General features: G+C 45.5%; 1 protein-coding gene across 1 annotated transcript; it reads left to right on the forward strand.

Annotated features, from left to right (window-relative positions):
• GAMT (guanidinoacetate N-methyltransferase) lies at positions 1-9,639 on the forward strand. The gene is made up of 6 exons (XM_073547207.1): positions 1-259; positions 3,953-4,098; positions 5,657-5,720; positions 5,793-5,860; positions 7,285-7,395; positions 9,273-9,639. The coding sequence occupies exons 1-6, from the start codon at positions 88-90 to the stop codon at positions 9,411-9,413; spliced, it is 702 nt and encodes a 233-aa protein (XP_073403308.1). The 5' UTR covers positions 1-87; the 3' UTR covers positions 9,414-9,639.
• The last annotated feature ends 5,474 nt before the right edge of the window (positions 9,640-15,113 follow it).

Raw genomic sequence — 15,113 nt, forward strand, 5'->3', positions numbered from 1 at the left:
CCTCGTGAAGCCCCGCCCCTACTGGATCGCTATATCTCGGGTCCCGGCCGACCCTCGCCCAATGTCAGTGCGTCCCCGAGGGCAGCCATGGCGTCAGAGAGACTCTTTGCAGAAGGGGAGAGCTGCAAGTCGTCCTGGCACAGCGCGGATGCCGGGTACAATGAGACGGACACTCACCTGGAAATCCTGGGCAAGCCTGTAATGGAGAGATGGGAGACCCCCTATATGCACAGCTTGGCTGGGGTGGCGGCCAGTAAAGGTAGGGGGTGCACATGGCCCCTGGTGTGGCCCAGAATAGCCCCACATGGTGACAGCTGGGAGGGGGAGGGGGTGGCCGCCCTATATAGGACCCTCACCCTACGGAATGTCCCCAAAGCCCAATGTGTCATAGGACCCCAGCTGCCATGTGGGGTTTGTCATTCTGCCGTGCTGGATTGTCCCCTTCCTCCAATGGCGAACTGAGCGGCCACCTGACATCATCAATCTCTCACAAGTCAGTGACCATATATACCCACTGTGTGCTGACAATGTATGAGTGGCCCCATAGTAAGTGCTGATCACTAGCCGAGGTAAGCCGTAACTAGCAGCATTTATTAGTCTGCAGTCGCACCCTCTGCTGCTACAGAGACCCCATTACCTACAATAGGGTGGAAGATGTTGTTATTGTCTTTAGAAGGCTGGGATCACGTGTGCGAGAAACTCGGCCGAGTCTCGCATGCTAATACCTGGCACTGTACTCTGGAGCGGAGCGTGCGGCTGCATGTGTTGCTATGCGGCCGCACACTCATCCGAGTGCCGGCGGCAGTGCCGGGTATTACCATAACATGCGAGACTCGGCCGAGTCTCGCATGCTAATACCTGGCACTGTACTCTGGAGCGGAGCGTGCGGCTGCATGTGTTGCTATGCGGCCGCACACTCATCCGAGTGCCGGCGGCAGTGCCGGGTATTACCATAACATGCGAGACTCGGCCGAGTCTCGCATGCTAATGCCTGGCACTGTACTCTGGAGCGGAGCGTGCGGCTGCATGTGTTGCTATGCGGCCGCACACTCATCCGAGTGCCGGCGGCAGTGCCGGGTATTACCATAACATGCGAGACTCGGCCGAGTCTCGCATGCTAATACCTGGCACTGTACTCAGGAGCGGAGCGTGCGGCTGCATGTGTTGCTATGCGGCCGCACACTCATCCAAGTGCCGGTGGCAGTGCCGGGTATTACCATAACATGCGAGACTCGGCCGAGTCTCGCATGCTAATACCTGGCACTGTACTCTGGAGCGGAGCGTGCGGCTGCATGTGTTGCTATGCGGCCGCACACTCATCCGAGTGCCGGCGGCAGTGCCGGGTATTACCATAACATGCGAGACTTGGCCGAGTCTCGCATGCTAATACCTGGCACTGTACTCTGGAGCGGAGCGTGCGGCTGCATGTGTTGCTATGCGGCCGCACACTCATCCGAGTGCCGGCGGCAGTGCCGGGTATTACCATAACATGCGAGACTCGGCCGAGTCTCGCATGCTAATACCTGGCACTGTACTCAGAAGCGGAGCGTGCGGCTGCATGTGTTGCTATGCGGCCACACACTCATCCGAGTGCCGGCGGCAGTGCCGGGTATTACCATAACATGCGAGACTTGGCCGAGTCTCGCATGCTAATACCTGGCACTGTACTCAGGAGCGGAGCGTGCGGCTGCATGTGTTGCTATGCGGCCGCACACTCATCGCAGTGCTGGGTATTACCATAACATGCGAGACTCGGCCGAGTTTCTCACATGTGTGATCCCAGCCTAAGGGCTCATACTCACTTGCGAGATTCTCTCGCATGAAAACCTGGCATTGCTGCTGGCACTCAGACCGGAGCATGCGGATACATGTATTTCTATGCAGCTGAGCGCTCCGGTCCGAGTGCTGGCGGCAGTGCCGGGTTTTCATGCGAGAGAATCTCGCAAGTGAGTATGAGCCCTAAGAGTGGCACTGGGGTCTAGGTACGTCCTCTAGCTACTCCTGTGTATAGTACTTGCCTAGTAAAGACCATATTTCCATGCTCAGAGCCTGTGTACATGCAGGTACGGACTTGGGCTGAAATTCAGCCCTGGCATTTGGAATCACACAGGCCCATGCTGTCCCTGTCCCCAAGCTCCAGATGGGATATATTACTAATATTACCCTGGATGGAGGAAAGGAACATTTACTACAAGACCAATAGTTCTAATGATACCAGTGGCCTGCTGGGGTAAGTGACGTCACAACTCTTAAAGGGAACCTGTCTCCTCGTTTTGTCACTATAAGGCCTCATTCACATGTCAGTATTTCATCAGTATTTGTAAGCCAAAACCAGGAGTGTCTCCAAAACAGAGAACAGGTATCAGTCTTTCAGTTATAGTTTTTCTATGTAAGGGCCACTCCTGGTTTTGGCATACAAACACTGATGCAAAAATACTGATGTGTGAATGAGGCCTAAGATGCAGCTGCTGCGGACCGGCAATGCCCATCGGACCAGACAGCCCCCAGTCTGACCTGAAAGAGAAGAAAAGAAAGTTTTAATATACTCACCCGGGGGGGTGGTCCAGTCCGATGGGTGTCGCAGGTCCCGGGTCCGGCGCCTCCCATCTTCATGCTATGTTATCCTGCTTGCTTCATGCCGCACTCCTGTGCAGGTGTACTGATCTGCCCTGTTGAGGGCAGAGTAAAGTACTGCAGTGCACAGGCGCCGGACCTCTTTGACCTTTCTCGGTGCTTGCACACTGCAGTACTTTGCTCTTCCCTCAACAGGGCAGATCAGTACACCTGCACAGGAGTGCGGCATGAAGCAAGCAGGATAACAACATCGCATGAAGATGGGAGGAGCCGGACCTGAGACCTGCGACACCCATCGGACTGGACCATCCTCGGGTGAGTATAATAAAACTTGCTTTTTGTTTTTCTCTTTCAGGACAGACTGGAGGCTTATCTAGACCTGTAGAATGCTGTAGATAAGCCCTGAAAGGCAGTGGCTGCATCTTATAGCGACAAAATGAGGTGACAGGTTCCCTTTAACAGTATGGGTGTCTTGAGGACACCGATTCTGTAAGCAACATGGAAGACAAGGCGGCCCACCATCAGACTGGCCCTTCTGGCATTTGCCAGAATTGCCAGATGGCCAGTCCATCCCAGTGTACATGTAATTTAACTCATGAGCGATGTACCAGGTGAGGCGAATCCCAATACGCCTGTTATTACTGCCCACGTTTGTGTGACCTATAGTTAGCCTCTTTGTAATGTAGATCACATGTCTTTACACCATGCTCAGCCGTGGGAAGTGTGCCTGGACAGGATGTGGCACTCTAAAGGTACTGTCACACTTAGCGATGTACCAGCGATCCCGACCAGCGATATGACGCAGTCAGGATCGCTGGTACATCGCTAAGTGGTCGCTAGTGAGCTGCCACACAGGCAGATCTCACAGCGACATCGCTGGGGATGGGGGGTCGCTACTTACCTGTCAGACGAGGCGATCCTGCGTCCTCCCGCCCGGCTCCACGCTCGTCTCTCCACAGGAAGCGCCGCAGGAAGCTGATGAGAAAGTCCAGGACGTTCTCGCGGGATCAGCGATAACCAGCGGGGGAGCGGTCGGAGGCAAGTATCAGACACAGCGATGTTGCTAGCAATATCGCTATAACGTCACAAGTTATAGCAATATTGCTAGCGATATCGCTTAGTGTGACAGTACCTTTAGAAACCAACCATTGACTGTCCCTTTATGGCCGGAGTAGATGTCCCCAGATAATGATGCTGCTGATGCTCTTATTCACACTAGTGTTTATCGGCCCTGCAGTACCACAAATTGAAGCTTTACTGTTTTGGAAAATGTTGCCCAGATTCACTTTAAACACTTATGCGGGTCACCTCCCCATGTACAGACAGCTTGTTTGGACGATTCGTGAATGTTCGTTGCTAACCAAAGCCTTTCTTCCAGGTGGCCGCGTCTTGGAGCTCGGCTTTGGCATGGCGATAGCTGCTACTAAAGTGGAGGAGTATAACATAGAGGAGCACTGGATTGTGGAGTGTAACGATGGGGTATTCCAGCGACTACAGGAATGGGCCAAAACACAACCTCATAAGGTATAATGTACGGAGGTTATCACTATGTATACCAAACAGAACCTAATTGTGCCGCTATAGGAACCCACACCCTATTCTGGTGTGTATTGCTATACATATGGCAGATCCGCTATTAGCTTCCTACCTACAATAAATGTGAATTCCTTCACATTCTATATGAAGCGGGCACAGGCCAAGATAAATGTGGTCAGGGTCCTAAAAGTGTTCATGACTTGGTCAAGGTAAACTGCTGATTCACCCGATAGTTTGAAGCATAGTAAATTGCTGTTCTGTTTTAGTTCTGCGGAGTTTTAAACATTCATGTGGCAGAATTTTTGATCTGCATAGATGCCCCCATTTGCATGCTTCCTGCTAACTCTACACAGAAAAGGTAGAGAAATGGTTTCCCCATTTTACATGTCTGCAGCGAGTTGTTCCTTAGGATAGATCATCAATATCTGATCACAGTGGGTACGATATCCGCCACACCATTCGATCAACTGTTTTGGGCAGATGTGCTCAGTTGCAGTTCCATCAACTGCATGATGGCCCCAGCTGGGTACTACCCATCCAGCCAAACCAATGAAAAGGTATTCTCATACACAAACGCCTAGGTTCTTGCGATTGGTGAGGGTGTCGGTGTTCAGACCCCCAGTGATCCTACAGTTATCATCTCTAGACTGTGTATGGGTGATAAATGTTCATGGAGCCGAGATCTCAATTTGTGCATGTCAACCATTTTCCCGGAGTTCACCTCTTAGGGCAGCGTTCCCCAACTCTGGTTCTCAAGAGCCACCAACAGGTCATGTGTTCAGGATTTCCTTAGTATTGCACAGGTGATAATTGCATCACCTGGAGAGGCAAGAATTCAAAAACCTGTGCAATACTGAGGAAATCCTGAAAACATGACCTGTTGGGGAATACTGTCTTAGAGTATGGAAAGTGCGGGGCTCTGGGCTTTCATAAAATTTCGGTGGAGCCCCCTCTCCGCCCAACACTTCGTCGTGCTAGCCTGAGGCTCGCAGCCATCGCCCGACTCCTGCTGCCACCAGAAGCTTCTGGCAGCAATGACCCTGGGATCCCACTTCACTTATAATCTGAAAAAACCCTAAATTATCAAATTACCTGCAGCTTATCACTATTACTGTTTAATAACCTGCAGGTTATAACTAGAATATCTTAGTGCTGAAGTCATAACTCGAAGCATACATGTAGAGGACTGCAATGTACTGACGCTTGCAGGACTGGAGGGTCAATGTGCATGTGGAAATTGGGATCATGAGTACACATCTACCTACGTAGGGCTGATAGCATGTGTATTTGTACAACTTTTAATCATTTCAAAGTGCAAAAGCAGAGGGTCTAAGGGGGCAGCAGGCAGTCACTGCATGGTCAGCATGTACAGAAGCATTGGCAGATAAGTAAGGTGAGAGTGCATGGACACCGCAGGTATTGAGGGCTTCACACTCCCTGAGGAAATAAGGTCTACTATTAAGATGGTGATGGGGTGGCATAGGTATTCTGTAATATTTTATTCAAGGACAGTAATGTGTTTTTTTTTTTTTCCCATTCTTTACAGATTGTACCACTGAAAGGGCTGTGGGAAGATGTGGTACCTACTCTACCAGATGGCCACTTTGATGGTAAGAATGTGCCCCCTCTTTAATTCTGTCCCCATTTGGCTTATTCTTCACAATAATGTGTTGTCTATGTAGGCATTTTGTACGACACATATCCTCTGTCTGACGAGACCTGGCATACACATCAGTTCAACTTTATCAAGGTAAGGTCAGATTTCCAGTGTTGGTGTTTCCCCCATTAGATAGTATTTTAAAGCCTGATTCATATTCCTTTTCCGTTGCATAATGATTTTGGCAGAATGCACTTTGCGCACACAGAAACAGGGTTGCCTTGTCTCGATAAATGCGTAAAATTACTAAATGCTTTGTAAAAAAAAAAAAAATAAAGTGCCTCCAAAAAAAAATCGTCTCCATTCTCAAGAACAGATGGCTTTTTCGTTCTGTAGCTTGTTACTATCCTGTGGCAACCCAAATAATGGTTCCACAAACTGCAAACCAGATGTTGTAGATGCTGGGTAACTGTCTTGAACTTGGAATAGATCACCAGCAAAGCCCAACATCACACCTCCCCACTCCAGGCGTTGGCACTACACATGTAGAAAGCCTTTGAGACCCAGAAGCTGAACAAAGATGTGGTTGTTAGTCCCCAAAAAGCTCACGTTTTTACCTTCTCATGTCACCGTACAGATTTCAACTGCTTGAATGTCCAGTCCTTGTGTTGCTCTGACAAAACATGAAGTTTGCAGTAGTGGTTTCTTTATGAGAAGCAGGCCTTCTTATTTTTGAATCTGGACAGATGATGTGGTGTCTACTACTTGATGTCCGCATCCAGAGGCGGATGAGTAGATGGGGGGGCCCCAGGCAGTTTAGAAGGTGTGGGGCCCGCCAGGTGCCCAATGCATCACATGACATATTGCATGATTCCCTTTGATAGATCATGTGATCGGTCATGAAATTAACACACAGGTGCTCTGTTGCACATCCCTACATGTAAAATGACAGCTCTTCCTTTTCTGTATAGCGCTATACAAAATGGAGCAGAATCTCTTTATAGGGTTTGTTTTGCTAATTTCCTATAATTACTCCCTGTTGTCGGTGCCATTTGCACAACAGCAGGATACATTGCTTTACAATCTGTGTTGCTTCATAACTGGACAGACAGGTTGACGTCACAGAAGAGTGATTGACTTGGCGTTACATGGTGGTGGTAAGTGAGTGTTCCCTTTATATTTTTGTGGTGTATCACACCCTATATGGCCCCTCTGTCTTTTGGTCATTCAGGGAATTCCTTCCATCAGGACAAGAAAATGAGACCATAAGCCGTACTGCAATGAGGAGATCCGCTCACGGGCCCAGGCAATATGCCCCCTACATACAATATGAGCCTCCACACACAACCCCTACAAACTCAATCTGACTGCTATAGCAGGCTGACTGATACATTTTCAGAAAACTCATTTTGTAGCCAGTAATAATGGAACATGGACTATAGAGGAAAAAAAAATCAACTTTTTTTTAAATGAAAAATAAGACTTTTTTTTATTTGCTTTGCCACAAGTGAATGTATTAAATTGATTCAAAACCATAATAACAATAAGCTTTACGGTGTTTTTTTTTTTTTATACAGGCTCATGCTTACCGCCTATTGAAGCCTGGGGGAGTCCTTACATACTGTAACCTGACATCTTGGGGAGAGTTTTTGAAGGCTAAATATAATGATATAGAAAAAATGTTTCAGGTAAGACGTGTAGGGATTTTACATATGTCACATGTAGTATATTTATCAATATTGTAACTTTTAGGCAGTGCAAACTTAAACTAGACGGCCTTAACCCCTTAAGGACCAGGGGTATTTCCGTTTTTGCGTTTCCATTTTTTTCCCATGGCCATAACTTTTGTATTTGGCCATGTGAGGGCTTGTTTTTTGCGGGACAAGTTGTACTTTTGAATGACACCAATGATTTTAGCATATCATGCACTGGAAAATGGGGGGGGGAAAAAAAAATTCAAAATGTGGTGAAACTGCAAAAAAAAGTGCAATTCCATAATTGTCTTTTGGATTTTTTTTTTTACCGTGGTCAATAAATACTAAAACTGACCTGCCATTATGATTCTCCAGGTCATTACGAGTTCAAAGACGCCAAACATGTCTAGGTTCTTTTTTTATTCAAGTGTTGAAAAAAAAATTACAAATTTTGTTTAAAAAAAAAAAAAAAAAGGAACTTTCAGAGACCTGTAACATCTCCATTTTTTGTGATCTGGGGTTGGGTGAGGGCATATTGTGTGCTGAACTGATGTTTTTAATAACATTTTGGTGTGTATACGGACTCCCGTTATTGCATTATGTTGCAGCGACTAATAAAACGTAATTCTGGCTTTTTCTTTTTTTCTCGCTATGCCGTTTACGTATTGGATTAATTCTTTTCATATATTGATCAGGTGATTCTGAATACGGCGATACCAAATATATGTATATTTGATTTTTTTTTTTTTTTTTTTTTTATTTTAGTTTGAATGGGGGAGAATTGAACTTTTTTTTTTTTTTTTTTCTTTTACCTCAGTAGTCTCCGTGGGAGACTAGAAGCTGCGATCATCTGATCGTTTGTACTACCCAGAGCAGGGCTGCAGCCCTGCTCTGTGTAGCAGAAATGCTCATTTGCTATGCGCTTTGACCTTTCCCGGCACCTGTGCACTGCAGTACTTTGCGCTGCCCTCAACAGAGCAGATAAGTACACCTGCGCAGGAGCGAGATGCCATGAAGCAAAAAAATAGGAGGCGCCGGACCAGGACCTGCAACAGCCATTGGACCGGACCGCCCTGCAGGTGAGTATAGTTAAAGTTATTTTTCAGGTCGGATTGGGGGCTTATGTACAGCATTCTATAATGCTGTACATCAGCCCTGAAAGGAAGTGACCGTAACTCGTATCGGCCAAACGTGTTGACAGGTTCCCTTTAACAGCTGCGGGTAGATCGTGGTTCCACCTGCGGCTGTTAGGGGCACATGACAGCTGATCAGATCAGCTGTAATGTGCTGGAAAAGATACGGGCTTCATCGCCAGACCCCTCACCAAGCAGGGGGAGGCATCCAATGATGGACACTGCATGTCATTGAACGTTAAGGGATTAAAGGGAATCTATTCGTAGGATCATGTGCCCTAAGCCATCTATATGGGCATGCAGGTCATGGGAAGCTGAATAAAATGTCTTGATATCTGCAATCTCTAGTCTTATGAAAAAAATGTGGGTTTCTCTGGAATATGTAAATGAGCTGTTCAGGCTCTGCGCCGGTCACTGATTTGCAGGAGAACTTGCCTCCAGGGATTATAAATGACAGTGTGACTTGCCAGTGTGAGAAACATAGATCAGGAGAGCAGACTGTCCATCATTACATGTCTCTAATTGGTAATGTCTTTGCCATAAATCTAACATTTTACATGTTCCAGTGAAATACACATTTCTTAAGAAAATCAGATATCATTTCATTCAACTTTCTATGACCTACAGGCCCATAGAGTGCTTTGGCAGGTGGAGAAAGTGGTTCAAGTGCATCAGATGAAACTAGTCAGGAGTGTGGCTTTTATTAAATGTATAAATATCATCCTTTATTTTTTATAGGAGACTCAGGTACCTCGGCTATTGGAAGCTGGATTCAAACAGGACAACATTAGAACAACTGTGATGGATCTTATCCCTCCTAAGGAGTGCAGATACTACTCCTTCCCCAAAATGATCACTCCCACCATTATCAAGGCTTAAGTGGTGCAAGGATTTTGTCATGTGCAGTAGAAAATAAAGCTGCCTTCCTTCACACACTGTGCAGTTAGCTGTACTCGGCCTTAGCAATAGGGAGCACTGGCTCTCTTCCAGGAGGTTGTCCTGTGCTTGCAGTGGCACATGGTTCTTAACCGTGCCAACGTCCTCAACACTACTTGCAATGTGAAATATGTAATATAGCTGCTAAATAAATGTTTTTTGACTTGCTGGTGTTGGGTTTTGTGTGGTTTGTTTTTTTTTTTTTTTTTTTTTTTTTTTTTTTGTGTAAATTTCTCATTACCATGAACAAAAGTGGGGAACTTTTTTTTTTTTTTTTTCTGGCAATGGCCATTTGGATATAAACCATTATCAACTTGAAAATTACCATACTATGTGATTAAACAATTATCTCGCCCCTAATGTGATGAGGAGCTGCTTCTTTGATGTGGCAGTGATGTTAGGTGGCATGAATGACATTGCTGTATGCAATTGTTTTTCCAGATTTGCATTTGGTCTGGAGCATTGGGGAATCTTTGGGACTCCTTGGGCTATTTTGTAAAGAACTTACAGCAGTAAGTTGTACCGAACACAGATGTGTATTACACTGCATATCTCCTCAGAGGGACATTAATTATTGCTCATGTAATATTTGGAGAACTCTAACAGTGGGAGGCCTGCTATAGACAGAGCTGTATACATCACAGAACCTGAGACTGCAGTATATACATCACATAGGGGTCTGGAATGCATTGTGCGCTAGATCGGCTGACAAAGTATGTCCAAACGTGCACACTGGCCAGCATCACGACAATCTTTTATTGCATGTGATGCAGCAATCAGTAGTGAATGCTGAGTGTGCTTCTCGGTCAGAAGAAACTAAAGGGCCGGCAGCTGTCAAAATGAGCTGCCAGCCCGAGTACTGCAGTCCCCCCAGGAATTTGCGCTGCGGCCAGAGAAAAGATCATCGCAGGCGGTAAATGGTCCATGGGTCTGAGGTGGTTCCCCATCCCTGATATAGAAGGTAATACCCAAGTTAAGAAGTCTTCTCTGACTGAAAACAGCACCACAGAATGATGTCACTCTACCCTGATAGGCACAAGAACCACAAAGAGTTCAAATGGCCCCTCCTACATCCTCTCTCCTTTCCTGTGTGGGACACCATACACCTCTGCTACAATGCTTCTGGCTTGTTCCCATGCTGAAGTGCATGTGAGGCATGCCTGGTTGGGACTCAGAGCAACTCTTTGTGACGTTACTTCCAGTTTGCGCTCCACATTGGAATGCAGCGGTGCTAATAGGCCCTGGCAGTTTTTCAGTGGGGATGACTGCTGGTGATTGCATAGACCTCCCGACCCATACGCTCCCAGCTTGGCATTTTGGGGGGTGGGGGGGGAACCCTCTGATGAGAAAAAGGCATTGGATCTGGATGGCTATATAAGAGCCCCTGACAGATGACACTCTAAGGTAGGATCAACCCTGTTGTAATTACATGGAGGGTTTAAGTTCTTCCCACGCCACGGCTGCAGAGCCCAGTACTGTCCCAGTAATATAGAAAGAAAAAATTGCAATGTGAAGTCCTGGTTCAATATGTTCCTGGAAGGTGCTAGTACAGCCGGTGATTGCGGCAACGTAGAACAGGAGGGGAGGATGAAGCTCAGCACAGATGACTTCCAGTAAATACAATTCAAAAATTTATTAAGTGAAGAACATGATTAAAAACAAAATCTGACCTGTCTCTGGCATGTCAGTGCCCTTTGTCATGTGTCAGGTTTTGTGTTTAATCATGTATTTCACTTAATGTTTTGAATTTTATTTGCTGGAAGTCTGTGCTGAGCTTCATCCTCCCCTCCAGTTCTTCACTGTCCCAGTAAGTTTCCTGCCATTGGGGGTCCTTCTCCATGGTGCAGGTTATTGGGTATACTAGCATTACTTCCTTCCCTCTTTTAGGGGAATGAGGAGTAAAACCAAAACGTCAAGCCGCAATTGTACAAAAAGAAAAACAAAACACTGTCATCCTCCCATAAAAAACTGTATGCCAAGAATGCACTGAAAAAATTAAGGATGAACATCCTTAATGGAAGAGAGCAATGGGATAGTTTGCCAGGAAATCCAATCTTCCCTGCCCTCTTTTTCCCAATCCAATCCCAGTATCCCTCCAAAGGAAGAAGAAATGAGCTCAGACTCTCAAGAAGAGATGTCCATTCCGGAAAAGGTTCTGGAAGAGGATATGGCGTAACTCTTTACAGCAGTAAGGAAGACCATGGAGGAAATGAAGAGTACCTGAACAGTCAAGAGGAGAGGTTTGGTGGCCTACGGTCAAAAAAGATGGTATTTCCCATACACAAGAACATCCAGGACTTAATATTGGATGAATGGGAATCCCCTGAGAAGAGGATGAGTATTCCCGCCAAACAAAGAGACAGGTTCCCAGTGGATGAGAAAACGTCAAGATGTTAGTCAGAAATACTAAAGATTGACATTTAAGGAGTGAGAGTGGCCAAAAAGACAACCTTGTCATTTGGAGAGGACGCTCAGTTGAAGGATCCTCTGGAATGCAAGATGGATAGCCATTTAAGGAAATCCTGTGAGGCTTCAGCAGCCCTGCTAAAGACAAATGTCAGCTCCACATGTGTATCACGGTGCATGTCCCGATGGCTTGATCAGTTGGAAGAACATCTTAGTAAGGGCATTCACAGAGATGATATTGTAGCATCCTTACATCTCCTCCAGAAAGCCACGGGTTTTCTGGCAGACGCAACTGCTGAATCAGTAAGGGAGGTGGCAAGATCATCAGTTCTGTCGAATATTGTAAGACATGCACTCTGGTTGAAATAATTGAGTAGAGATGTAATTTTGAAGGTAAAGCTCTGCTCTATTCCCTTTCGAGGAGAATATATGTTTGGACTGGCTCTCGATGACCTCATAGAAAAGGCCTCAGACAAGAAAAAAATCTCTGCCTGAGCCAAAAAGCTTCAGAAAGAGATCTTTTTAATCTTAGGAACTACACCCTCAGTAAAGAGGGAAAGAAAAGTCAGGCCGGTGGAGTTATCCAAAAGGAGGACGTGGCAGAAATATATTTCTCTCCCTGGGTCAATGACCAAACAGACCATGATGCCAGAATAGTAGGGGTTTGCGTTTCAAAATTCCTCCCCCAGTGGGCAAAATTTGCTCAAACCCATGGACCTTGAAATTGGTCCTGGAGGGAGTAAAAAATAGAAGAGGTTGAAGATAACCCATCTGTCTTCTCCAAAGCTACAAGATGCCCTGATGTCTGGTCTGAAAGGCTTACTATCCTCAGGTGTAATCTTCCCAGTTCCTGAAGCAGACATTGTTCCTGCCTTTTCATTATAAAGAAACAAAGCGGCATCCACATGATTATAATAAACTTAAAACCTCTGAACCAATACTTTGTATACAAAAGGTTCAAGTTGGCGTGCATCAGGTCAACTGTCCCCCTGAGAGAACAGGACAAGTGTTATCATGTCTCCATTCATCCAACATATCAGAAATTCTTGGTTTGCAGTTGCCCAAGAAAGACAAGTAGTGCATTACCAATAGAGATGAGCGAATATGTTTGGAAAATGATAGCTGAATCCGAATTTGCCATATTCGTACCATATTTGTACCAATTTTATGTTTGACAATCGTTTCTGAACATATTTGCTCATCTCTACTCCCATTGACTCCAATGGCATTCGGTTATGTTCGGCGAATATTGCAAATATGGCGATCGTAATCCGAACCGAATATTGAAATATTTGCTCATCTCGTAATTAACAATTCAATGTTCTACCATTTGGAATGTCACCAGCACCGCAAATCTTCTCAAAGACTATGGCAAAAGTCATGGCTTCCATCAGGAGAGAAAATATTTGTATAATCCCATAGCTCAACAATTTCCTGCTTGTGGTTCCATTTGTACCATTACTTAACCCCTTAAAGACCAGAGGTATTTTTGATTTTTTCTTGCTCCCCTTCTTCCCAGAGCCATAACTTTTTTGGTCAAACTGGCCATATGAGAGCTTGTTTTTTGCGGGATCAGTTGTACTTTTGAACGACACCATTGGTTTTACCTTGACATGTACTCGAAAACGGGAAAATAATTCCAAGTTTCCAAGTGCGGTGAAATTCCAAAAAAAAGTGCAATCCCACAGTTGTTTTTTGAGGTTTTTTTCACCATGTTCACTAAATGCTAAAACTGCCCTGCCCTTATGATTCTTCAAGTCGTTACAGGTTCATAGGCACCAAACATGTTTAGGTTCTTTTTTTATTTAAGCGGTGAAAAAAATTCCAAAGTTTGTTAAAAAAAATTGCGCCATTTTCTGATACCCGTAGCGTGTCCATTTTTCGTGATCTCGGGTTGGGTGAGGGCCTATTTTTTGCATGCTGTGCTGACATTTTTGATGATACCATTTTGGTGCAGATACAATCTTTTGATCATCCATTATTGCATTTTAATAGAATGTTGCGGCGACCAAAAAACTCAATTCTAGCTTTTTATATTTTTCTTCATTACGCCGTTTAGTGATTAGATTAATTCTTTTTTTTATATTGATAAATTGGGCGATTCTGAACACAGTGATACCAAATATGTGTATGTTTGATTTTTTTTTAATGTTTTATTTTGAATGGGGCGAAAGGGGGGTGATTTGAACTTTTATATTTTTTAAAAAAAATTTACAACTTTTTTTTTTTTTACTTTTTGCATGCTTCAATAGTCTCCATGGGAAACTAGAAGCTGCACTTGTCCGATCAGCTCTGCTACATTCAGGCGATGATCAGATAGCCTGTATGTAGCAGCATTACTCACTTGCTATGAGCACCAACCACCGGGCAGCACTCATAGCAATCCGGCAGTGACAACCATAGAAGTCTGCTGGAGACCTCTGGATGTCATGCCAATCCATCGGTGACCCGCGATCACATGACGGGAAGTTAGAGTTAGACAGCGGCATTTAATGAGTTAGCACTGGGTGGATCGCTGACATGTGCTGGGCGCCGGAGCCCACATCAAAGGGAGGGAGTCCGACTATTACGCCCAATGTTGGAAAGGGGTAAAAGAACATGTACAAACAACAACCCAGATTCTAACATTCCTGGGATGGCTGGTGAACCATCAGAAATCAGACATGGTTCTCTCCACAGCAAAGACGTTCCACTGAACTCTGACATACAAACATACTTCTTACCCAAAGAAAAACAGATGCAACTAAGATCCAGGATAGCCTTCATTTGAAGCCAAAACTTCATGTCAGTAAGGTTCGTGATGTCAGTTCTGGGTTACATGACGTCATGTATCCAAGCGGTAACCTGGGCATAAGCACACACCAGAATCTTGCAGACCCTATAGCCTTGCAAATTGGGATGGGTCCCCAGAATCCTTAGACAAAAAAATTAGAGTCCCCTAGATCCAGAACCCTCTAGTAACTATAACAGTAGATGCCAGCATAAGATGAGGGGGAGGGGCTATGTTATTCAAATCCGCAGCATCAATGATTCTGGGCACCCACGTAAAAGTCTACTCAGTCACAGTGACTACGGTCGCTCACCCATGCCATCAGGGAAGTGCAAAGCACGAAGACCTGACAACAAACTTGGCAAGAATATTCTCTTGGGCAGAAGAACTTCTCTCCCTTTCAGCTCTCCACCTAATAGGCTCAGTCAATATCCAAGTTGGTTTCCTGAGCAGGAGTGATATTCATC

The sequence above is a fragment of the Dendrobates tinctorius genome, unplaced genomic scaffold (assembly GCF_039654945.1).
Source record: "Dendrobates tinctorius isolate UK_male_01 unplaced genomic scaffold, ASM3965494v1 ptg000011l, whole genome shotgun sequence".
Classification (NCBI taxonomy): domain Eukaryota; kingdom Metazoa; phylum Chordata; class Amphibia; order Anura; family Dendrobatidae; genus Dendrobates; species Dendrobates tinctorius.